This window comes from Cebus imitator, unplaced genomic scaffold, assembly GCF_001604975.1.
Source record: "Cebus imitator isolate Cc_AM_T3 unplaced genomic scaffold, Cebus_imitator-1.0 Scaffold51, whole genome shotgun sequence".
In the NCBI taxonomy this organism is placed as follows: Eukaryota; Metazoa; Chordata; class Mammalia; order Primates; family Cebidae; genus Cebus; species Cebus imitator.
In genome coordinates this window covers 6147888-6172011 of record NW_016107366.1, presented here as the reverse complement: position 1 = coordinate 6172011, position 24124 = coordinate 6147888, and the positions used below count along the sequence as shown (strand labels likewise).

Genomic DNA, 24124 nt, shown 5'->3' with positions numbered 1-24124 from the left:
TGCCAACACCTTGATCTCAGATTTCTAACCTCCAGATTGTGAGAACATAAATTTCCCTTGTTTAAGCCACCTAATTTCTAGAGCTTTCTTATGGTAGCCCTAGGAAATGAATACAGCATTGTATCTCTTCCTCTATCCCATTACTTTTAACCTACTTTTGTCTTTATAGAGTGAGTTTCTTGTAGACAACATATGGGTCTTGTTTTTTATTGTCTGACAATCACACTGACAAAGTGGCTATTGATGTATTTGGTTTAATACCAACATGTTCCCAGTGTTTTTTACTCATTGCACTTGTTCTTTGTTTCTTTTTGTTCCCCTTTGTTTTCTCTCTTCTTTGGCTTATCAATTACATTTTCTTTTGAATTTTTTTTAAGCAGTTGCCTTAGAGTTTCCAATATACATTCACAACTGATCTAAGTCTACTTTCAAGTAACACAATGCCACTCTAGAGGTAGTGCAGTTACCTTATTCCCAATTCCTCCCTCCCATCTCTTACAGCATTTATGCCATTCATTTGACTTACCCATATGCTATCATCACCAACTATATATTACTGTTATTACTTTAAACAGAGAGCTGAAAGGTTTAAAGCATGGGAGGGGCAACAGAACACATACCAAATTACTGTACTAAAATGTAGACTAATGGATCAAAAAACCCCAGAAAATTTACATTATAAGGTAGTCATTTGGAGGAAGGAGGCATTAAACCTAGATATATTAGGAAAGGCCACATTTGGTATGAACATGGAAAGATCAGTAGGATCTGGACATGCATAGAGGAAAGAGCAATTGGAGAGAATATCCCAGGTGGGAGGCACAGGGTGGGGAAAGGATTGGGATTAAAAAACACTGAGAATTTCAATTTGGTTAGAACTAAAGATGTGTGATGGAGAGTAATTGGAAATAAAGTTAGGAAGCAAGGTTGGGCCCATGTGGAATTTCTATTAACTTGCATGTTTGTACATCTGTCATGTGATATTAATTGACATTCATAATAATAACTAAGATACTACAAAACCCAAGGTGCTAAAGTAAAAAACTAAGATACTACAAAACCTAAAACTGCTAAAGTAAAATTAACATTTAATATAATTTTAATGCTGTTTGTTTACTGTGTTCTCATTGTAAGCATATACAAAGTTCCATTTTTGAGGAGGAGTTAGGTTGGTAAGGGATGTAAATAAGAGTAACTAAAGTCAATGAACAAAGCAAAAATTACATAGTCAAAATTATCCTTGAAAATTCTTTAAATTGTCCATAAGGTTCATTAAGCATGACTTTATAAATTCTATTTTATACGATAATTTTTAGGCACACTAAGTTGTGAGAATAACTAAACTAGATAATCTAAAGAACAGAGAGGGAGGGGAAAAAAGGGAATGAAATTTATAAGCACATGTCTGGGCATTTAAGCCACTCCATATATAAAATGATTATGAAATTCCTATGTAGTGAATGAGAGATAAGTGGAAAATCCTAGCATTCCTGATTATCTGCAGCGTTTACTCCTTTGGGTTTGAGATACAGCCTCTTTAACCTTACTATATATATATATATGAACAGACTATTTGGTGATGGTGTGTGTGGCGGCAGAGGACAATAAGGCAGACAGTGAGGTTTAAGTACTAAAGTCAGTGGATTCATTATATATATGTTTAAACTGATATCATAAGATAGTAGAAACATGGAACTTTGTGTCTACAATAGTTAGAATTAGTGAAAGTAGTGGAAGTTCAAGAGAAAAAAAAGAAAAAAAGAAAGTAGTAGAAGTTCATTTGAGCTAGTTAAAACAATTAAAAATGAGGGATAGATTGGAGGGAGGTGGGGCCAGATGGCTGAATAGACACCTCCAGTGAACATCCCTCTGCCAGGAATAGCAAATTGAAAAACTATCCAAACAAGAAAGACCCTTTATAAGAAGCAAAAATCAGGTGAGTGATCACAGTACCTGGTTTAAACAACTTAACAAGGTTGGGCACTGAAGAGGGTAGGAAAGACAGTCTTGAATTGCTGACACCACCCCACCTTCATTCTCCAGCAGCAGCCATGTGGTGAGAAGAGAGAATTTGTATCCCTGGGGGAGGAAAAGCACAGTGATTGTGAGACTTTGCACTGGAACTCAGTACTGTCACAGTGGAAAGCAACGCAAGAAATAATTCAGCTGACACTCACAGAGCACCATTTAGACCAGCATTAGCCAGAGGGGATTCACCCATCCCAAAGGTCAGAACCTGAGTTCCAGCAAGCCACACAACCATGGGCTAAAGTGCTTTAGGACCCTAAGTAAACTTGAAAGGCACTAAGCCACACAACCGTGGGCTAAAGTGCTCTAGTACTCTAAGTAAACTTGAAAGGCAGTCTAAGCAACAAGGACTGCATTTCCTGGGAAAGTCCTGGTACTGTGCTGGACTCAGAGCCAGTGGACCTGGGGTACACATGACCTAGTGAGACCTTAGCTGGGGTGGCCAAGGGAGTGCTTGTGTCAAAACTCCCTCAAGCCTGGGCAGCACAGCTTGCAGCTCCAAAAGAGACTCCTTCCTTCCACTTGACGAGAGAAGACGGAAGAGTAAAGAAGGCTCTGTCTTGCAACTTGAATACCATCTCAGCCACAGTAGAACAGGGTACCAGGAAGAGTCCTGAGGCCCCCAAACCAGTCCTAGTTCCTGAACAACATTTCCAGACACACCATGAGCCAGAAAGGGACCCTTTGCCTTGAAGAGAAGGACACAGTTCTGGCAGGATTCATCACTTGCTAACTAAAGAGCACCTGGGCCTTGAATAAACACCACCAGCAGCAAGGCGGTACTCTCACAGGACTTGGGTGAGACTGAATGCTGTGCTAGCTTCAGGTGTGACCCAGCACCTTCCCAGCTGTAGTGGCTATGAAGAGAGACTCCTTTGGTTTAACAAAAGAGAGGGAAGAGTAAGCCTTGCAGCTTGAGTACCAGCTTGGCCACAGTGGGATAAAGCACCAAGTAGGCTCCTGGGGTCTCTGATTCCAGGCTTTGGCTTCTGGATGGCATTTAGACTAACCCTGGGCCAGAGCGGAGCACATTGCCCTAAAGAGAGACCCAGGCCTGACAGCATTCACTGCAAGCTGACTGAAGAGCCCTTGGGACTTGTGTAAACCAGGCAGTACTTGCCATAGGCCTGGGGCAGTGGTGGCCACAGGGAAAAACTCTTTCTGCTTGAGGAAAGGAAAGGTAAGAGTGGAAAGGACTTCATCTTGTGGCTTAGGTGCTAGCTCAGCCACAGTAGAATAAAGCACTAAGGAGCTGCCTAAGGTTCCCAACTCCAGGCTCTGGCTCCCAGATAGCATTTGTGGACCTGCCCTGGGCTGAGGGGAGCTTACAGTCCTGAGAGGAAGGACACAGGCCTGGCTGGATTTGCCACCTGCTGACTGAAGAGCCCTTGAGCCCTGAGGAAACACATGCAGGAGCCAGGCAGTGGCTGCTACAGGCCTTGGGCGAGACCTAGAGCTGTGCTGGCTACACGTATGACCCAGCACAGTCCCAGTGGTGGTGGTCATGAGGGTGCTTGTGTCACTCCTCCCCTAGATCCAGGCAGTTCATCATAGAGAGACTTGATTTATGAAGAGAACAAGAGTCTCTGCCTGGTAATCCAGAGAATTCTCTCGGATCTTACCCAAGACCATCAAAGCAGTATATCTACAAGTCTCCAAGAATCACAGCATTACTGGGCTTAGAGTAACCACTAATCCAGATATACTTGCAATGAACAGAGACTTAGATCACAACACTCAATTCCCTCTGAATACTCAGAAATCCTTCCTGAGAAGGATAGGTACAAACAAGTTCAGGCTGCAAAGACTACAACAAACATTTAACTCTTCAATGCCCAGGCATTGCTGAATATCCACAAGCATCGAGACCATCAAGGAAAACATGACCTCACTAAACAACATAAATAAGCCACCAATGACAAATCCTGGAGTGACAGAATTACGTGAACATTCAGACAGAGAATTCGAAATAGCTGTTTTGAGGAAGAACAACGAAATTCAAGATAACATACACATATAAAGAAGGAATTCAGAATCATATCAGATAAATTTAATAAAGAGATTGAAATAATGTTTAAAAACCATTCTGGAGATAAATTCTGGAGCTAAAAAATTCAACTGACATACTGAAGAAGGAATCAGAGTCTCTCAACAACAGAATTGATCAATCAGAAGAAAGAATTAGTGAGCCTGAAGACAAGCTACTTGAAAATATAGTCACAGGAGACAAAAGAAAAAAGAATAAAAAAGAATAAAGCATGCCTATGAGATCTAGAAAATGGCCTCAAAAGGGCAAATCTAAGAGTTACTGCCTTTAAAGAGAAGCTAGAGAGAGACTGGGGTAGAAAATTTATTTAAAAAGATAATAACAGAGAACATTCCAAACCTAGAGAAAGCTGTCAGCATTTAAGCACAAGAAGATTATAGAAAACCAAGCAGATTTAACCCAAAGAATACTACTTCAAGGCATTTAATAATCAAACTCTCAAAGGTGAAGGAAGGAGAGAACCTTAAAAGCAGTAAAAGAAAAGAACCAAATAACATAAAAAAGAGCTCCAATATGTCTGGCAGCAGATTTCTCAGTGGAAACCTTACAGGTTTGACATGGCAGTGCATATGGCATGACAGAGTGGCATGACATATTTAAAGGGCTGAAGAAAAAACTTTTATCCTAGAATAGTATATCCAGGAAAAATATCCTTCAACCATGAAGAATAAATAGAGACCTTCCCAGACAAACAAAAGCTGAAGGATTTCATCAACACCAAACCTGTCCTACAAGAAATGCTAAAAGGAGTTCTTCAATCTGAAAGAAAAGGATGTTAACAAGCAGTAAGAAGTGATCTGAAGGTAAAAAACTCACTGGTAATAATAAGTAAACAGACAAAAACAGACTTTTTTTCTTAAGGCAGGGTCTGGCTTTGTTGTCCACCCAGCCTGGAGTACAGTGGTACTATTAATAACATAGCTCACTGCATCCTCAACTCCTGGGCTCAGGTGATCCTCCCACCTCAGCCTTCCAAGTGGCTGGGACCACAGGCCCATGCCACCATGCCTGGCTTATTTATTTAAAAAATTTTTGTAGAGACAGGGTCTTGCCATGTTGCCCAGGCTAGTCTCAAACACCTGGGCTCAAGCTGTTGAGACTGCCTACTTAACATGGCCAAGACTGCCTTGGCCTCCCAAAGTGCTGGGGTTATAGGCATGAGCCACTGTGCCCAGCCAAACATAGAATAACAACACTGTAATTGTGGGATGGAAGTTACTCATATCTTGAGCAGAAATACTAAAATAGGAACCTATCAAAAATAATAATTACAACAACTTTTCAAAACACACACAGTATAATAAAATATAAATAAGAACAACAAAAAGTTAAAAAGCAAGCAGTTAAAGTGTAAAGTGAAGTGTAGAGTTTTTATTACTCTTCTCTTTGCTTATTATTTTTACAACCAGTGTTGTCATCAGTTTAAAATAATGGGTTATAAGTTGTTATTTCTAAGCCTCATGAGAACTTCAAATTTAAAAACCTACAGCAGATACACAAAAAGTAAAAAGCACGAAATTAAAACATACCACCAGAGAAAATAATCTTTACAAAAAGGAAGGAAGGAAGGAAGAGAGGGAGGGAGGGAACAAGGGAAGGGAAGAAAGCAGGCAAAGCAGACAGGCAGGGAGGGAAGACCATAAAACAACCAGGAAACAAATTATAAAATGGCAGAAGTATGTCCTTACTTATCGATAGTAACATTTGATATAAATGGACTAAATAAAAAAGTCATAGAGTAATTGAACTAATTTAAAAAGATCCAATGATCTGTTGTCTACAAGAAACACACTTTACCTGTAAAGATACAGGGACTGAAAACAAAGATATGGAAAAAATATTCCATGCCAACTGAAACAAACAAGCAACAACAACAACAACAACAACAAAACAGAAAAAAAAAAAAACAGAGCAGGAGCAACCATATATATATATATCTATATACCTATCTACCTATCTATCTACATATTTTTTTGAGATGGAGTCTTGCTCTGTTGCCCAGGCAAGACTATGCCAGGCTATAGTGCAGTGGCATGATCTGTTTATTGCAACCTCTGCCCCACTGGGTCAAGCAATTCTCCCACTCAGCCTCCTGAATAGCTGGGATTATAGGCATGTGCCACTGTGCCTGGCTAATTTTTGCATTTTCAGTAGAGACAGGGTTTCACCATGTTGGCCAGGCTGGTCTTGAACTTCTGACCTCAAGCGATCCACCCACCTCAGCCTCCCAAAGTGCTGGGATTATAAGCAGGAGCAGCTATATGTTTATCAGACAAAAGACTTCAAAACAAAAACTACAAAAAGAGACAAAGAAGGTCAAGTGAAGCCTATAGGAGGCTCCAAACTTTTTCACATTTTCCTGTCTTCTTCTGAGCCCTCCAAACTGTTCCAGCCTCTGCCTGATACCCAGTTCCAAAGCCACTTCCACATTTTTGGGCATCTTTTCAGCAACACCCCACTCTACTGGTACCAATTTATTGCATTAGTCCATTTTCATGCTGCTGATAAAGACATACCCGAGACAGGGAAGAAGAGGTTTAAGTGGACTTATAGTTCCACATGGCTGGGGAGACCTCAGAATCATGGTGGGAGGTGAACAGCACTTCTGGCATGCCAGTGGCAAGAGAAAATGAGGAAGATGCAAAAGTGGATACAACCATCAAATCTCATGAGACCTATTCACTACCACAAGAATACTATGGGGGAAACTGCCCTATCAATCAAATTATCTCCCGTCAAGTGCCCCACACAACATGTAGAAATTATGGGAGTGTAATTTATGATGAGATTTGGGTGGGGACACAGAGTCAAACCATATCAGTGGGGGAAGCTTCCTAGATGAGATGATTTTTGAGTCCAACAAAATAGTTATTTCTTTACTTTGGGGTAGGGGAAAGGTATGGGGAAAAGCAAGCAAAAAATGGCATTCTAAGAAGAAAGAGAAATAGTTGCAAAATCAATTTGGATTTTAAAAAATATTTTATTATAGAAATCATAAAGAGGGCCTGGTGTGGTGGTACGCGCCTATAATCTTAGCACTTTGGGAGGCTGTGGTAGGAGGATTGTTTTGAGTTCAGGAATTGGGGATTAGACTGGGCAACAAAGGGAGTCCCAATTTCCAGAAAAAAAAATTTAAAAATCAGCCCAGTGTAGTGGCATATACCTGTGGTTCCAGCTACTTGGGAGGCTGAGGAGGGAGGAGGTCAAGACTGCAGTGAACCATGATCAACCCCATTGTACTCTAGTCTGAGTGATAAAGCAGGTCCCTGTCTCAAAAATAAATGAATGAAAGAAAGAAAGAAAGAGAGAGAGGGAGAGGGAGGGACGGAGGGAGGGAAGGAGGGGAAAGGAAAGGAAGGGAGGGGAAGGGAGGGGAGGGAAGGGGAAGGGAGGGAAGGGGAAGGAAGGGAGAGAGAAAGAAAGAAAGGAAGAAAGAAAGAAGGGAAGGAAGGAAGAAAATCATAATGAGATTTTGATAAATTTTTAAATTAGTTTGGTGGAAATGAACAACTTTACAATATTGAGTATTTTTTTTATATATATTCAAGTCTTCAATTGTATCCTTTATGAAAATATGGAAATCAAGTTAAAGTATAAATATTATTGTTAGGTAAGATTTGAGTCATACTCCTGTTATGTAGTATATGAGACTTGGACCTTGGTCAAGTTACTCTCTAAGCCTCAATTTCCTAGTTTGTACAATGGGGGTGATTGTAATGCCTACTTTGTGGGGTGCCATTAGTATTAAATAACATATTGCATGTAAAGTGCCTAACCAAGTGCTTTACACAACACATACAATCAAATAAAAAGCTACTTCTTCCCTCTTCCCTACAGTAAGCACTTATACATATTACAGTATACAATTTGGTAACTTTTGACATATATATACATCCATACAACTACTACCACAATCAAGATAATGAACATTTCTATAACTCCCAAAGTTTCCTCATGCCCCTTTGTGATCCTTCCTTCCACCCCTATCCCTCATCTAGCTATTATTCTCAATTTTTCAAATAGGTCTCATAATTCCTTATAAACACAAACTTGATATTCATTATTTTTGAAAGTAATCTTTCTCCCACTACACTTTAATTTTGTTGTTGTTGTTGTTGTTGTTGTTGTTGTTGTTTTCAGAGACAGGATGTCAGTCTTTTGTCCAGGCTGGAGTGCAGTGGTGGGATCATAGCTCATTGCAGCCTCAAATGCCTGGGCTCAAGTGATCCTCCTGCCTCAGCCTCCTGAGTAGCCGGGACTATAGGCACATGCCACCATACCCAGCTACCTTTAATTTTTTTTTTTAAGAAATGGGGTCTCACTATGTTGCCCAGGTTGGTCTTGAATTTCTAGCCTCAAGCAGTTCTCCCTCATCGGCCTCCCAAAGTGCTGGGATTATAGGCATGAGCCATCACACCTAGTCGTCTTCCCACTACATTTTAAAATTGATGATTGTTGTTTAGGAGAGGTATTTTCTAGCCACCTTATTTGAATTAGTTTCAATTTGTTCCATGGATTTTCCAAGAAAGCAATCAATCATAATACCCTAAAAGAATTTTTTTTAATGTTCTTTCCAATATACATACTTAATGTTTTATTTTGTTTGGCCTTGCTGGTTCAGTTAGAACTTCAGAAAAATGTTGGCTAGTAGCAGCAAGCCTGTCCCTAACAACTTGATGACCCATAGTACAAGAAGAGGTTCACACACCATATGTTTCAATATTTAAAGATTATAAATCAAGCTAACCAACTGTTAGATTAAAAAGTTTTATCCAACTACCTTGACACACCTAACTTACAGCAAACATACCTATAACAACCTAGAAGCCCAGATCCAAATTTAGAATTTTTGAGTACCACATCTCCTGATTTTGAACCTGAGGTAGCTTGCTCAGAACTTAACACAAATGATCTTTACCTCAAAAGATTTTATTTAACTGATCCTTGCGTGAAAAACATTTTCTCATGGTATTGCCTAATACTTTAATTTTTCTCCTTAGAATCAAAATTTGATAAATACATTCTGGGGCTCAAACATCAGCATGCATTATGCCCCCAAAGAAAATCCAGATTGCTTAGTAGATTTGGTACTTTATTTTAGAAATTGTCTTTCAAGGCTTTTTAAAGGATCTACAGGCCCCGAATCTTCCCTGTTCTACAATTTCTACCTCCTACTCTACTGAAAGACCCTAAGAACTGTGTTTCCTTAACTGTGGTTTGAATATCCTGATCACTTCTGAGACAATAAAATTAGTGAATACATTCTAAGCACGTTATCTGAATATTCACAGACATATTTTAAAAAGGGCCGGATCTGGATGTTAGGCCATGAAGAGAGGAGAACCTGTGACTTGGACAAGGCTTCAAAGCCAGCCACCTGCTTCTTCATGTGGTAGTAGCTGGTCTAACTGGAATAACTTGGGAAGGAAATTAGGACACCCAGTTGGAGTTCCAGCTGTGTCATAAGCTGGCTGAACTTGAGTGAGTCACTTAAAACTCTTCGTTAAACCCCAGAGTCATAATCTATAAAAGCGAGATAAAGACGTTTTCCTTAAGCCGTCCACCAGGTTTTGGAAGAAACCACAATTTGTCTGAGCTTTAATTTCTGCACTTGTTGCAATTAAGGTGGCACTCCTGCCCTGTCCACTTCACAGGGCCTTTAGGGGCAGGATGGGGAGACACAACCTTTCTGAGCTTCAGTTTCAAAACAGAGCTAAGAATACATGCCCAGCCTGCAAATAAAATTCTAGGAAGAAGAGAGGAAAACGGACAGGAAAACTGCAAAACGCAGTCGGACATACAAGCGTGAATTGTCTTAAACACAACAAGCAGACCTAAAAAGCGTTTGTGCGTCTCTCTCCTCTTGGTTCGAGTCACAATCCCATAATGTAAATCATTTTGAAAAAGACATTCACTGTTCAGAGTGACGTCCGCCTTTGTACTCACCTGTATGACCCCGGCACCCCGCCCAGCTGCCTCGCGGGGTGGGGCGGGGCGGAGGGGCGTACATCCCCGCCCGCCCCTCGCGACGCCCCGCCCCGTCTCTCCTGCGCCTGCGCTGTGGGCACCGACCGGCCTCAAGCGCCCCGGCGGGAGGTAAGGGGCTCTCTGGAGGCCTCCTCTGGGGGCCGTGACAGGCTCGGTGAGCTGGGCGCCCTTGTGGCGCGCGCAGGAGGCGCTGGGCGGGAAGTCGGGTATTGGATCAGAAGTGCGAGTGCCATGGTGGCTCCTGTCTTTCAGAGGTGGCGGAGCCTCTCTCGGTTTCGTTTTTGGAAGCTTTATGAGAAGCTGGTATGGGGAGGCCTCCCGGGGTCGCCGGGTGGAAAAGTTTCCCGCGCGCGTCCTGTTTCTGGCGCGCAGTGGGCCCCGTGTCTGCAGGGTCGCCGGCGTCTGGGTCTCGGGCGGACCCGCGCATCCGTTCGCTGGTGGGCGCGTTTGTTGTGTGTGGCCCAGGTGTCCCGTGGGTGACACTTCGAGGAATTAAGCGACGCTCGAGGGTAGTGAGTGGGAGACAGGGAGCGGGAGGCCGGAGCCCCCAGCCCGCCAGACCCAGAGGTGGTTTGCAGAAGGTTCCACAGCTGGCTTCCTCCTTTTAACTATCCGAGGTTCAGAGAAGAGACCTTACAGTGCGACTAAGGGCGTTGACTTTTCTCTTCAAATTCAGTACCTCTTCCATAAGTCAGAAACACAAAGCGGCGGGCCGGAAGAAATTGGGCTCCACCAGTATCCCGATAAGTGGGACCTCTGGGCAGATGGAAGATGTTCATACCGTAGTGCAATTATCAAAAGCAAGAAATTAATGTCAGTATAATATTATTAGCTGAACTCCTGACCTTCTTCTGATTTCTTTTATTCCCCCTGTATTAATGTCTTTTTTCTATTCCAGGATCCACTTTTAAGACCCGACATTGCGGTTAGTTGTCTTGGGTCGTTGGGCTCCTCCAGTCTGTGACATTTCTGTCTTTTCCTGTCTTTAGAGTGATAGTTTTTTTCTGCCTTTATACTCTTTCTGATCTTTACAGAGTGCTGGTCAGTTATTTTGTAGAGTGTCCCTCAAATGGGATTTGTCCAATGTTCTCTCATGATTAAGGTTGTACATTTTTGTTAAGAACATAAAAGTGTATGTGCCCTTCTCAGTTCATCATATAAGCGTAGCTGATATATATGACTTATTGCTTGTGAGGTTGATCTTGATCATTTGGTAAGAGGGTGTCTGCTGGAATTCTCCAATGTAAAGGTCTTGTTTTTCTCCTTATAATTAATTGACATCTTGGGGGAAGCTTTTAAACTGTACACATATCCTGTTATGTCTCAGACTTTCCCTTGCTAAATTTCGCATCCATTGGTGGATCTTGCCTTCAACAATTATTATGACTATGGTGTTGTAATGAGGATTTTCTACTTTACTCATTATTTATTCATTGAAATTAATCTGTAAGGATGAGCTGCCCAGTTTCTCCCATTTGTTTATTTATATTCTGTTATTTATTTGTATAGATGTGGACTCAGATATTTTTCTCTTGGTTGTTATCTTACACTTGTGTTATTTTATGTGTGAAATTGTTCCAGCTTTGATCATTGGGAGTCTTTTTTTCAGGTTGCTTTCTGTAGCTTTTCATCATATTTCCATCCTTTTTGTCTTTTTTGGAACTTCCTAATTTTCTGGTATCATTTGATGATGCCCCAGGCTTATCTTGTGTTTTCCCTGCCTCAGCCCTGGTATCAGCCACTTCTCCAAGGACCTGTAGTTTTTTTTTTGAGAATAGTATTTAAGCACAAAGATCTGTGCTCTAGGGATGCTCATTGCTACTGGGGTAACATTGCTTCCAGGGCCCCACAGAAGACACCAGTCTATGCATATGCACACCCATGCATACACAAAGATCTATATTTCTGTATTTATCTATCCATATATATAGATATAGCTATCTTTTTTTTTTTTTTTTTTTTTTTTAGACAGAGTCTTGCTTTGTCGCCCATACTGGAGTGCAGTGGTACAATCTCAGCTCACTGCAACCTCTGCCTCCTGGATTCAAGCAATTTTCCTGCCTCGGCCTCCCTGAGTAGCTGGAACTACAGGTGCACACCACTACACCCAGCTAATTCTTGTATTTTTAGTAGAGACAGGATTTCACCGCGCTGGCCAGGATGGTCTCAATCCCCTGACCTCATGATCTGCCAGCCTTGGCCTCCCAAAGTGCTGGGATTACAGCTGTGAGCCACTGCGTCTGGCCCCATGTATTTTTCAAAACAAGTTCATCCCAGTAGCTTTGCTTCTAGTCTAACGCCACAGGGTTCATTCTAGTTTTGTCCCTTATTTTTAACTTCTTTATCTGACAGTGAGAAATCTGGCTCTTGCATTCTACAAAATATTTTTTTATTTCTTCAGTCCTAGTATGCACATAAAGTAATTTTAGAATTTCTGACCTATATTCCTGTGAGAAACACATTTACTAAATAGAGTATGGTGTGGTTCTTTTTGTCTCTAGCCTTATAGTATTCAGTTAAAATATTGTTTTCTAAAGTGGCTTGGATTATTTTTCTTCCTCACTTCTTTCAGTGTGGTTATGCTATTTGTTTATAATACAGTTTATGTTTTTATTCCATTTTGGAGGGAAAGAGTCCAAAGGCAGACTAATTGAAGCTCCATTGTCATGTGCTATGCATATTGTGCTGTTTGACTAGAGTGATAGAATTAGAAATGGTGAAGAAGGGACATGTGAAGAAATATTTTAGTTCAGGCAGCATCTATTGAACAACAGGTATGTTCAAAAAACATTTTGATGGGAATGATGTAGATATAAAGATATCTCTCCGCAGTATAGAAGAAAACAGAAGAGGCAGTGTGATAGATAGGGGAATGTTAATTTTCAACAAATAATTGTTATATTCAACATGTAATAGCCTTCTATGAGTCAATAAGAAAAAAACATCCCCTGTAGTAAAACAGATGTGATGACATGAGCAGGCAATTCATGAAAGAAGAAATGAAATGCATACAAAAAAATAGTAAGAAAGAATGAATAAAATCTAGTGCTTGATAGCAGAACAGGGTTACTATAATAATTCAGTAGTGTATTTAAAAATAACTAGAAGTATAATTAGATTGTAACACAAAGAATAAATGCTTGAGGTTATGGATACCTCATTTACTTTAATGTGATTATTATACATTGTATGCTTGTATCAAAATAACGCATATCCCATAAATATATGTACCTACTATTAATATATACCCACAAAAATTAAAAATTAAAAAGAGAAATGCAAATGGGTGATAAATCCACACCATTAGTAATTTAAGGAATACAAAATAAAACAATAATGAGACATCTTTTTTTCACCAATGACATGTCTAAGAATGATAATACTAAGTACATTGGTTGGAATATGGATAAATAGATATTGTGTTACGTTTCTGGTAGGAACATAATGGGCATAACCTTTTATGGGATATGGCAATATGTATATAAAAAAGCCTTGAAAAATCTGTCTAGTAATCCTATATCCAGATATTTATTTTTTATTTTTATGTTACTTTTTTCAATTAATACACAAGAATTTTACATATTTATAGGATGCATGTGATATTTTGATACATCCATACAATGTGTAATGATCAAATCAGGGCATTTGGGATATGTATCACCTCAAACATTTATTATTTCTTTGTGTTAGGAGCACTTCAGATCCTCTCTTGTAACTATTTTGAAATATGCAATAAATTATTGTTAACTATAGTCACCCCACTGTGTTATCAAACATGAGAAATGTATCCCTTCTATCTAACTGTATGTTTGTGCCCATTAACCAACTTCTCTTCATCCCTCCTGCCCTTCCAATCATTCTACTCTCTACCTCCAGGAGATTAACATTTTTTTTTCTTTTTTCTTTGGAAATGGGGGTCTCACTATGTTGTTCAGGCTGGCTTCTAACTTCTGGGCTCAAGTGATCTTCCTACTAGCTGGGAGTACAGGCCAGGTGTTCCATCCATGTTGCCTGTAAATGGCAGGATTTCCTTCTTTTTTTAATGGCTGAACAATATTTCATTGTGTATATATACCACATTTTCTTTTTCCATACATTCGTTGACAGACACTTAGGTTGATTCCATATCTTGGGTATTGTGAATAGTGCTGCTTTGAATAGGCCTGCAGGTATTTCCTTAATATACTGATTTTCTTTCCTTTGGATAAATAGCTAGTAGTGGTATTGCTGGATCATATGGTAGTTCTATTTTTAATTTTTTGAGAAGCTTCTGTACAGTTTTTCTTTCTTTTTTTTGAGACAGGATTTCACTATGTTGCCCAGGCTGTAGTATAGTAGTAAGAACACAGCTTCCTGCAGGCTCACACTTGGGGGCTCAAGGGATCTTCCCACCTCAGCCTAACAAGTAGCTGGAACTATAGGCACACATCACCATACCCAGCTAGTTTTTAATTTTTTCAGAGAAGCAGAGTCTTGCTTGTTGCCCAGGCTACCCTCAAATTCCTGGCCTCAAATGATCCACCTGCCTCAGACTCCTAAAGTGCTGGAATTACGGCTGTGAGCCACTGTACCCAGCTCATACTGTTTTTCACAGTGGGTGTACTAATTTCCATTCCCACCAACAATGTGTAAGAGCCTTGTTTCTCACTGGGCGCCGTGGCTCACGCCTGTAATCCCAGCACAAGGCGAGCAGATCACCCCAGGTCAGAAGTTTAAGACCAGCTTGGCCAACTTGGTGAAACTGTGTCTCTACTAAAAATACAAAAATTAGCTGGGCGTGGTGGCACACACCTGTAATCCCAGCTACTCGGGAGGCTGAAGCAGGAGAATTGCTTGAACCCAGGAAGCAGAGGTTGCAGTGAGCCGAGATCACGCCACAGCACTCCATCCTGAGCAACAAGAACAATACTCTGTATCCAAAATTTTAAAAAGTCGTTTTTTTCTACATCCTCACCCTCACTAGCATTTGTTATTTTTTTTTATCCTTTTGGTGGTAGCCATTCTAACTGGGGTGAGATGTTATCTCATTGTGGTTTGATTTGCATTTCCTTGATGACTAATGATGTTGAGCATTTAAAAAAATACTTTTAGGTCATTTGTATGTCTTCTTTTGAGAAATGTCTATTCAGCTTCTTTGCCAATTTTTTAATGAAACTATTTGTTTCTTTGCTGTTGAATTGCTTCAGTTTCTTATACATTCTAGGTATTAGTTCCTTGTTGGATGATTAGTTTGCAAATATTTTTTCCCTTTATACAGGCTGTATCTTTGTTGATTGTTTTAAGGAAATAATTATAGGTGACAGTATGGATTTATGTATAAGCAGTGTACTTACACTGTAGTTTGTAACAGAGGACAATTGGAAACAACCTAAATAGCCAACAGTAGCCAATTTGTAAAATTATGAAGCATCTACATAATTATAGAAAATTATTTATGTGGAAACTTTTTATTATACTTCATCACACTATTCAAAATAAATGTTTTATTTTCTTTGTTGTTTCATCCACCCATTTATTCTATCTGACAACAGTTTATTCTGTTCATTGCTCCTTGCTATTCTGCTCCTTTGGGTTTATTTTCTTTATTGTTAAAATATTCCTTTTAGTAGCTCTTTTAATGAGGGGCTTGGTAATAAACTCTCTTAGTCTTTGTATGTCTGAAAATGATTATTTTGCTTTCATTCTTAATGATAATTTACCTGGGTATATACTAACTCTCTCAGCACTTTGAAGGTATTTCTGTCTTTTAATATCTTGCTGTTAAAAGCAAGATATTATTGCTTTATCTGTCTTTTATCTCTCATTTGTATTTTATGATTCTTTTTCTTTAATGTTTTGTAATTTCCTTCTATGTATTTAGGCAATTTTTTTTTTCAATTTATGCTACTTGAGGCTGATGTGCTTTTTTAGTTTGAGGTCTCACTTTTTTATTCTCAGTATATTCTCTTTGAATAATTCCTGTTTATCATTTTCTTTGCTCTTTCTTTCTGGGACTACTACTTGTTATTGAGCTTCTCATTTTATCCTTTATATCTTTTATCTTCTTTTTTATACTTTCCATCTTTTTATTCCTCTGTGTTCTGAGTGATTTCTTCCAATCAGTAATTGTCTCTTAGCTATATAGTTTACTGTTTAACACATCTTTTGAAATTTTCATTTTTAGAAGTTTTACTTGGTTTATATTCAGATTGGCCTTTTATTGTTTCATAATATCTATTTTTAAAGATTCCATTCTTTCCTTTATGCCTTTGGGTATTTAAAAACATACTTACTTTAATTTCTTTTTAAAATTATTATCTTTAGTCCATTAGCTATGAATTTACCTGTTTTGTTGGGTCTGTGGATGGTCTCTTTTGGTAATGAATTTCTCCATATGTCTCCAGTTCCCATTCACTGTTGCACGTGTTTTACCCTCTTTGTTTTTGTACCTGGAGATTTTCCTTTTTTACTTTTGAGCTTGCATCAAACAAAAAAATCAGGTTACTAATGGATAGGCATTGGAGGCAGTCTTTATAACCAGCATGTCAAGATTTTCAACTGTTAAAAAAAGGGATAAATATTTAATGTTTTGGGGATGATAGATCTCTGAGAATCTCTTCAAACAATGGACTCTATTCTCTAAAATAAACTACATTAACTTTTTTTTTCCTCTTTTGGTAGAGATGGGATTTTGGCACGTTGCCCAGGCTGGTCTTGAACTGCTGGGCTCAAGCAGTCCTCCCACCTTGGCCTCCGGAGTAGCTGGGATTACAGATGCGAGCCACTGTACCCAGCCCCTTCGTTCACAATTTTTTATAAAGAGTCAGGGGCTCCACAAAGTCTGTATGTGAATTCCTATCTCTATGGACCCTGGACTAAGACAGCATAACTCAGCAGTATTAACATACTCAAAATTTTTTAAAACATGGGAGAGGCTGTACCTAATGAAATGGCATGAAAGCATGGTGTACAATGGTGGCTTTCAAGCTTGGTTAAGCTGTGAAGCCCATTATTTATATAAGCTCTGACAAGCTCCAATTCATAAAATAGTTGTAAGTAAAGTTTCTGCAATTGAATTAGGGGGTGGGATCCTGAAACCTGCTCCCCTCCAGCCCCCACCCTTGTACTCTGGCCCCAAATACATACCCTTGGACTTTTTGGAATGCTGGTAGCAAACTATGGGTGAAGTGGAAAAAGTATTTCAATGTAATTTCAGAAAACATGAGTTCTTATTCCAGCTCTGTCACTGGTTATTTGAATCAGTTGTAGGCAGTACTAAACACTTTATTGAAAATGGAAGAGGCAATTTAAATCAATGAGAAGAGTTGCGTATTATGTTATATTTGAAGTTGTGTAATTACAGAGTTACATTATGATGACATTAGATGTGAAGTTTAATACAAGCATCAATGTTAAGTCATTTGACACCTTTTTAGAAAAAGTTATTCAATGTCCAAGATAGATCAGAAAATTAAAACTTGGACAATATTCCTTTTTTTTTTTAAGTATTTATATATATACATACATACTTACATAGAAAAAGTCCTGGAGAGACATATGCCAAAATGTAAATAGTTCATTTTGTACTCTTTGTAAAAGGTGAGTAGATGACTGTTGACTTTATTTTATTCTTCATTTATTTATATTGTTCTGAGTATTCTAAAATACACATAATTTTTGTAAAGGGAAAAAGATTTAAAAATCAGTGGTTTCATAAAGAAAAAAACAAGTCACTCAAGCTCAGCATTAAGTTGATACATATTTATAATAAATTGTAAAACTAATTGTTGGCTTTTAAAAATAATAGAAACTGATTTTAAAACATTCTTAAAGAAATATTTTTCTTTTAGATTTTTCTATGTGAGTGGAGAAGACAGCTATTACCAGGGAAGTCATACAACACTTTTTTAGGATGTCTGAAGATGAAGAAAAAGTGAAATTACGCCGTCTAGAACCAGCTATTCAGAAATTCATTAAGATAGTAATCCCAACAGACCTGGAGAGGTTAAGAAAGCACCAAATAAATATTGAGAAGGTAAGCTATTTCATTTACTACCGCAAGAAATAGTTACATAGTCTGATTTATATTGGTTGTTCATTTCAGCTAAACTTAAAGTATTAGATAAGAAGTTTTTTTTTTTTTGAGACAGAGTCTCACTCTGTCACCAAGTGCCAGGCTGGACTGCAGTGGCGCAACCTCGGCTCACTGCAACCTCTCTCTCCCGGGTTCAAGCAATTCTCCTGCCTCAGCCTCCTGAGTAGCTGGAACTACAGGCGCACACCACCACGCCCAGCTAATTTTTTTGTATTTTTAGTAGAGACGGGGTTTCACCATGTTGGCCAGGATGATCTCGATCTCTTGACCTCGTGATCCGCCTGCCTCGGCCTCCCAAAGTGCTGGGATTACAGGCGTGAGCCACAGCGCCCGGCCTAGATAAGAAGTTTTGCTGAGACACCTAGCTCCTACTGATTTAGTAACATTATGCATTTTTTAGCTGGTTTTTCTGTTCTACATATATACCTCACATATATTCCTTTGTTCTAGGAAGGGATATGGGAATAGAGTCTATACTTTGTTGTTTGTTTGTTTAAGAGACAAGGTATTGCTCTGTTGCCCAGGCTGGAGTGCAGTGGCATGATCATAGCCCACTGCAGCCTCAAACTTCTGGGCTCAGGCTATCTACACACCACCATGCCTGGCTAACTTATTTTTATTTTTTGGAGAGACAGGTTCTTGCTTTGTTGCCCAGGCTGGTCTTGAACTCCTGGCCTCAAGCTGTCCTCCTGTTTTGGCCTCCCAAAGTGTTGGGATTACAGGTGTGAGCCATTGCACCTGGCAGAGGCTATACATTTTTAATTGCACATATTGAGGTTTTAGGCAGTTAGTAATGAAGATACAAACTGATTGACAATGGACTGTAATGTAAAGGCAGAGAACTTCGGCTGATGTACCTGCCTTAATTTCTTTCACCCCATGGCAAGTTTTTGAACTTTCAGTATGTGTCTTTCAGTAACTTGTATCCTCTTTAGGTGTACATATATTAAAGAAGTAAATCATTGTGAGATATGAGGGAATTCCCTTACTTCACTGCTTCCCTTTGAGGAAAGCTCACAATTGAGAAATACTGCTTAGGTCAGTTGAGGAAATAGGTAAGATGAATTCATCTCAGAGACTATAGTGGAGGTTGCATAGAACCTGCCCTGGTCGGTAAAGTGGTTGTGGCATTTTTTGAAATAGCAAGTTTACTGACTGCTGAGCATTAATTGGCGGATTACGTTGTCTTATTTGTTAGGGACAGATCAGTGATGTTTTTGCTTGAAAAAGACCTTTCCCAGAATAAGTCTTAAGCTGCAGAACCTCCATTTATTTATTTTGTCTTTTGAAGGTTGGGAGCGGAGGATATGGTCATTAAGCCTTTCAATATAAACATTATTCATTACTCAACTCAGTAGCTTAGAGAAGTCGGAAGAGTGTACCTTTTTCTTCCATAGATACCATCTGTCTTCCTAGAATTCAAGTCCTTTTAAAAGTAGAGAAAATCAGTTCTGAGAATATTAAAATGAAAATTTTAATGCAAATATGTAAGTCTTTCTAGAATTCTAGATTCAGTATTTTGTCATCCCTGGATTTCTTTCTTCGTTACTTACAAGTAATAAGTAATTCTGTGACTTCTAAGGATGGATAAGGAGTTGTTTAATAAATGGTTTCTTTTTAACATGAACGGAAGCAAATTAAGGCCATTTCTTACCTTTATTGTCCTATTTTTCCTTTGAGGTTTGGCATATCTGTCTTAGATTTTCCTTTTCTTACGTTTATTCTATAAAAAAGTGCCCACTGTCAGTACCCACAGATCCTTGCTACATGTACCACCCAATCAGTCATCAATGGAAAAGCCAGGTGGATGGGGATAGAATGGTTATATTACTGATTTGATTAGTTGTACCATATGTCATAAGAAAATTATTCCAGAATTATGTCCATCCACCTCTGCCAGGCACTTTATGAAATTGTTACTTACTGTGAAATTTTTAGACAGTATCAGAATAATTATAATTTAGGTGATATCATCTGAAGCCAAACAGTTAAATTTATACTGACCTATGTTTTATTCCATATCCTTGATCATTCCACTGTCTCCAGGATGTCTATTTTAATTATGAAAGTGACTTTTTATTTATACAGAATTGAATAGCTTATTTTAATAGATGCGTTACAGCAATGTAAAAACATTTAAAAGCTGCAGGGCTCACTCTGGACAAAAGAGTTAAGAACTAAGTTTGGACTCCAGGTGTCTGACAGTGCCTCACTTTCAAAAAGGCATATTATTCTTGTGGAAAAGGTGTAGAAAGATAAAATATTTATTATGCTGGACATCAGTCATCCAATATGAATTTAAAAGAAGAAAGTCAGACTGACGGGAAATTGAAGATAAGCCTTAGTGGAGTGATTCTGCAACATCTGAAAACAATGAGAGTAGTGTGCTGTGGACACCTGGAGCTGTATTCCATAGGTCCTTCATTTTATTACACATGATAAACTTGATTAGAATGTAATCCTGAAATTTGAAGTGTTAATATTCAGCTTTCTTGGCTAATGTAAGATAGACTTAAGGATTGTTAATAGGAATGACAAGATAGTAAGCCTGGAACATAATTTTCTTTGTTTTTTATTGTAGGGATTTGGGGAAAAACTTACTGTGTAGCGCATACTGTATTAGTTGTATGGTTAAGGTACAAGAGGCAGAAAACTAAAAAATCATATATTAAATAAGACAGAGGTTTTTTTGTTTTTGTTTTGCTTTTGTTTTTAATCTCATAGCAACTACTACAGAGGTAGTTAAGGGGTACAGTGGCTGCTCAGCAATCATCAAAGACCCAGGCTCTTTTCATCTTGCTCTCCCATCCTCAGCTTGGTTCTACTTTGTGTGTAAGATGGCTACTCCAGCACCAGCCATTACATCCACATACCAGCTGGATGGAATAACCAGAATCATACCTTTTCTAGGTTATTTTTTATCTCATGCATTTGTCGTGTCTCTCTCTCTTTTTATTTTAAATGGAGACACAGTCTCACTCTGTTGCCCAGGCTGGAGTGCAGTGGTGCAATCATAGCTCACAGTGATGTTATACTCCTGAGCTAAAGCAATCATCCCATCTCAGCTTCCTGAATAGCTAAGACTTCAGATGTGTTCTACCATGTCCAGCTAATTTTTAAATATTTTTGTAGAGACGGGGTTTCACTATGCTGCCCAGTCCCATCTCATCTCAAAGCCCTGGCCTTAAGTGATTCTCTTGCATTGGCCTCTCAAAGTGCTAGGGTTACAGACATGAACAACCATGCCTGGCCTCTCTTTTTAAAGAGAATTCTGTTTTCATTTTGTGGATGCAGTATCATAACATCTTTCTATTTTTTTTTCTTAAGTTTTCTTCTGCTTCTTTGTCCTGTTTTTCCCAAGTCCCTTTTTCCTTTCTTCTCTCTCTTTCTTCTGTTTCAGCATATAGTATTACAGGCTTTTCTTGACTGGCTGATTGGAAGGTATGTGTGTAAATGTGTTTGTGTGTGGGTATGTGAGTAGCAGGTTAGAGCAGGGGCTTTGCTGTCTGGAGGGGTAATAGATGAGAATCTATTTTAATGGGAGAACCACTAGATATCAGTAACTCTAGGTCTCGTTAGCTGTTCAGTTTTAAGAAAGAGCAACCCTCCATCTCCTACCTGTGGTGGTGTGTTTATTTTTTCAGAGGTGATAGTTGTGACAGGGATTGGGGTGGGGAGATTGAAGGGGTGAATATATTATGAATTCTGTGACCAGCCTTTTAAGCCAGGGAAAGGAAAGTAGGTGAGAAGGCAAGCAGGTTTACCACCATTCAGATATTTATTGTCCAGGCTTAATCTTCCTAGTTGTGGTATGGTAACTGATCCCTGCCCTTAGCTGTGCTTGATGTCTGGGATCCTTAGCTTCTCTAGCCTCTCCAGAGGCTGTCTTCTATAGTATTGCCTTGTGCAGTGATGGAACAGGGTAGTTGCTTGGGAAAGTATAGAGGGGATCTGGTAGACTACCTGTTCATTACATAAATTTCCAACCAATCCTTCTGCTTTTTGCCCCACCATACACTTCCATCTGGTTACCTGGTAGCTGGTACCTTCAGTTGCTTAGTCCTTTTAAGTAGTGTTCTGTCTGTGGCTTGCTTCTCATTGCCACTCTCCCCAGCCATACACCCCTTCTGTAGGCTTACATTTTAGCTTTCTTTGGTTTGCTGAGTCAGTTACAACATTTCCATACTCTTTCCAGCTTCTAAAATGTTGGGTTTTTTTTTTGGTTAGTTGATGTGTTCTATTCTGTTCTCATTATTCTTGTGAATTTATACTTTCTAAAGTTCTTTGTTGTCATTTAGTAGGGTTTTGGAAAAGAGCAGAGATGAATATTTGTGTTCAATCTGCCAGGTTTAATGAGAAGGGAGATTATTTATTATAGGAAATAAATGTTAGCTTTTCATAAGTATTTATTGATGTTTGCTCTTTCTTAGATTGGTAGCATTGAAGAATATGTAAAAGATAGATTTTTAATTTTCAAGAAGTTTGCAGCCCAGTTAAGGAAATAAGATAGGAAATATTCAAAGAATGATAAGAAGCAGCATATAATTAGGTATGAAAATGGATGGCATGGTCTATTCAACCAACATGAAATCTGAACTATATAGTATAAAATCAGACATAATCACTCTTATTTATTGTTAATATGTGATTATAATGCAAGTATTTTCCATTTCTCTTTTTAGTGTGTGAATATCTGCTTTGATCTTTTACTTACCTTTCCCAACCTCGTTCCTTTTTTCTGACAGAACCCCATTCAGTTTCCTTCCTTTGTGTTTCAAGATAGGCAAGCCTCAGCACAGGTGGTGAATGATAATGATGAACGTGGTAATTCCAATCTTGTCAATGTTTGGTTACCAGTGAACAATAGACATATACTGTAGTTCTGGCCATTTATACCTGAGGGAAAACCTGTTTGAGATAAGGAAACTGGAAAGATTTTCCTACTCTTATGAAGATATACAGATATACATGGAAGGAAACAGTCCCCTTCTTCTTGGTCTTGTGTGTCTTCCTGTTGTATCTGGAACTGTAACCAGTCCACGTGCAGCCATTAGGGGACAAATCTGAGGACAAAAGCTCCTTATTGAAAGTAAAGCAGCAACAAAGAACTTGGATACTTGACCTTGTAAGTTTCTGAACTAACATAGAATTATCCTACTTCTTGATTGCTTTGTATGTGAGATGATAAATAACTGATTATTAAAGCCATTTTTAATTTTGGGCTTCCTGTTGTTTGCAACCCAAAGCATAGTAATTGGCTAAAATTATGGCACTGCTTTAACCTACCTCTCTAGTGCCACCATGCAAAGAGACAATACCAAAATGATACTTTGTAAAAGTAGTGCTGTTTAGCAATGCTTGTCAGGGGTCTCAACCAAATTTGTTAGGAGTTACTTGTAATTTTTTTCACACATATCATTAAATCATTTTAAGTTTTTTCTCCTCTTCAAACATTTGGATTGATAAATTTTAATAGTGTATCCTAATTTAGTTACAAAATCATGTAGGAAACATGAATTATTCCTTATTTCTCTTGTAATTTGTTGTGATAAGAAATAAGGTCATCTGGTTCATCCTCCACTTCAAATGGTAATCTCTTCTAGTTTTCTCCACAAGTGAGAAAATAGTAACAATGAAGGTAGTCGTTATTTTCATTTGCTGAGTGTTATGTTAGGTGTTTTTACATATCATCGCATTTAATCCTGATAGCATTGTTATAGGTTAGTTATTATTATTATTGCCTTCTCATTTTAGGTGGAGGAAGATTTAATTACTTACTTGAGATCCCTATGTTAGTAAATGTGTTAAACTTCTAATGTGCTTGAAATGTAGTGTGCTTCTGAAAAAAAGTGGGTTGAATGAATGAATATACATATGCATGTATAGAACCTAAGATTACATCAATCATTTTAGAAGCCATTCTATACTGCCAGCTTTTTAAATTGACTTTGTAATCAACTAAATAAATTCCACAAGACTTTTTTTTT

At 38.7% G+C, this 24124-nt stretch overlaps 1 protein-coding gene and 1 long non-coding RNA gene across 3 annotated transcripts in view; one reads left to right on the top strand and one right to left on the bottom strand.

Annotated features, from left to right (window-relative positions):
- LOC108303870 overlaps window positions 1-6677 on the bottom strand; it is a 13982-nt gene extending 7305 nt beyond the window's left edge. The window contains exons 1-2 of the long non-coding RNA XR_001825000.2: window positions 6592-6677; window positions 1954-2079 (exon numbers count right to left, since the gene is read on the bottom strand). This is a non-coding gene — a long non-coding RNA (uncharacterized LOC108303870). The remainder of the gene's footprint in view (window positions 1-1953; window positions 2080-6591) is intronic.
- A 3420-nt stretch (window positions 6678-10097) lies between these two features.
- Window positions 10098-24124, top strand: part of STX17 (syntaxin 17) — a 67319-nt gene continuing 53292 nt past the window's right edge. Inside the window, exons 1-2 of one of the 2 annotated variants that reach the window (XM_017527805.2) lie at window positions 10098-10171; window positions 17893-18077. In XM_017527805.2, coding sequence (XP_017383294.1) covers window positions 17955-18077 — 123 coding nt within the window. In that variant the 5' untranslated portion in view covers window positions 10098-10171; window positions 17893-17954. The remainder of the gene's footprint in view (window positions 10172-17892; window positions 18078-24124) is intronic. The other variant, XM_017527804.2, reaches the window with a different exon arrangement.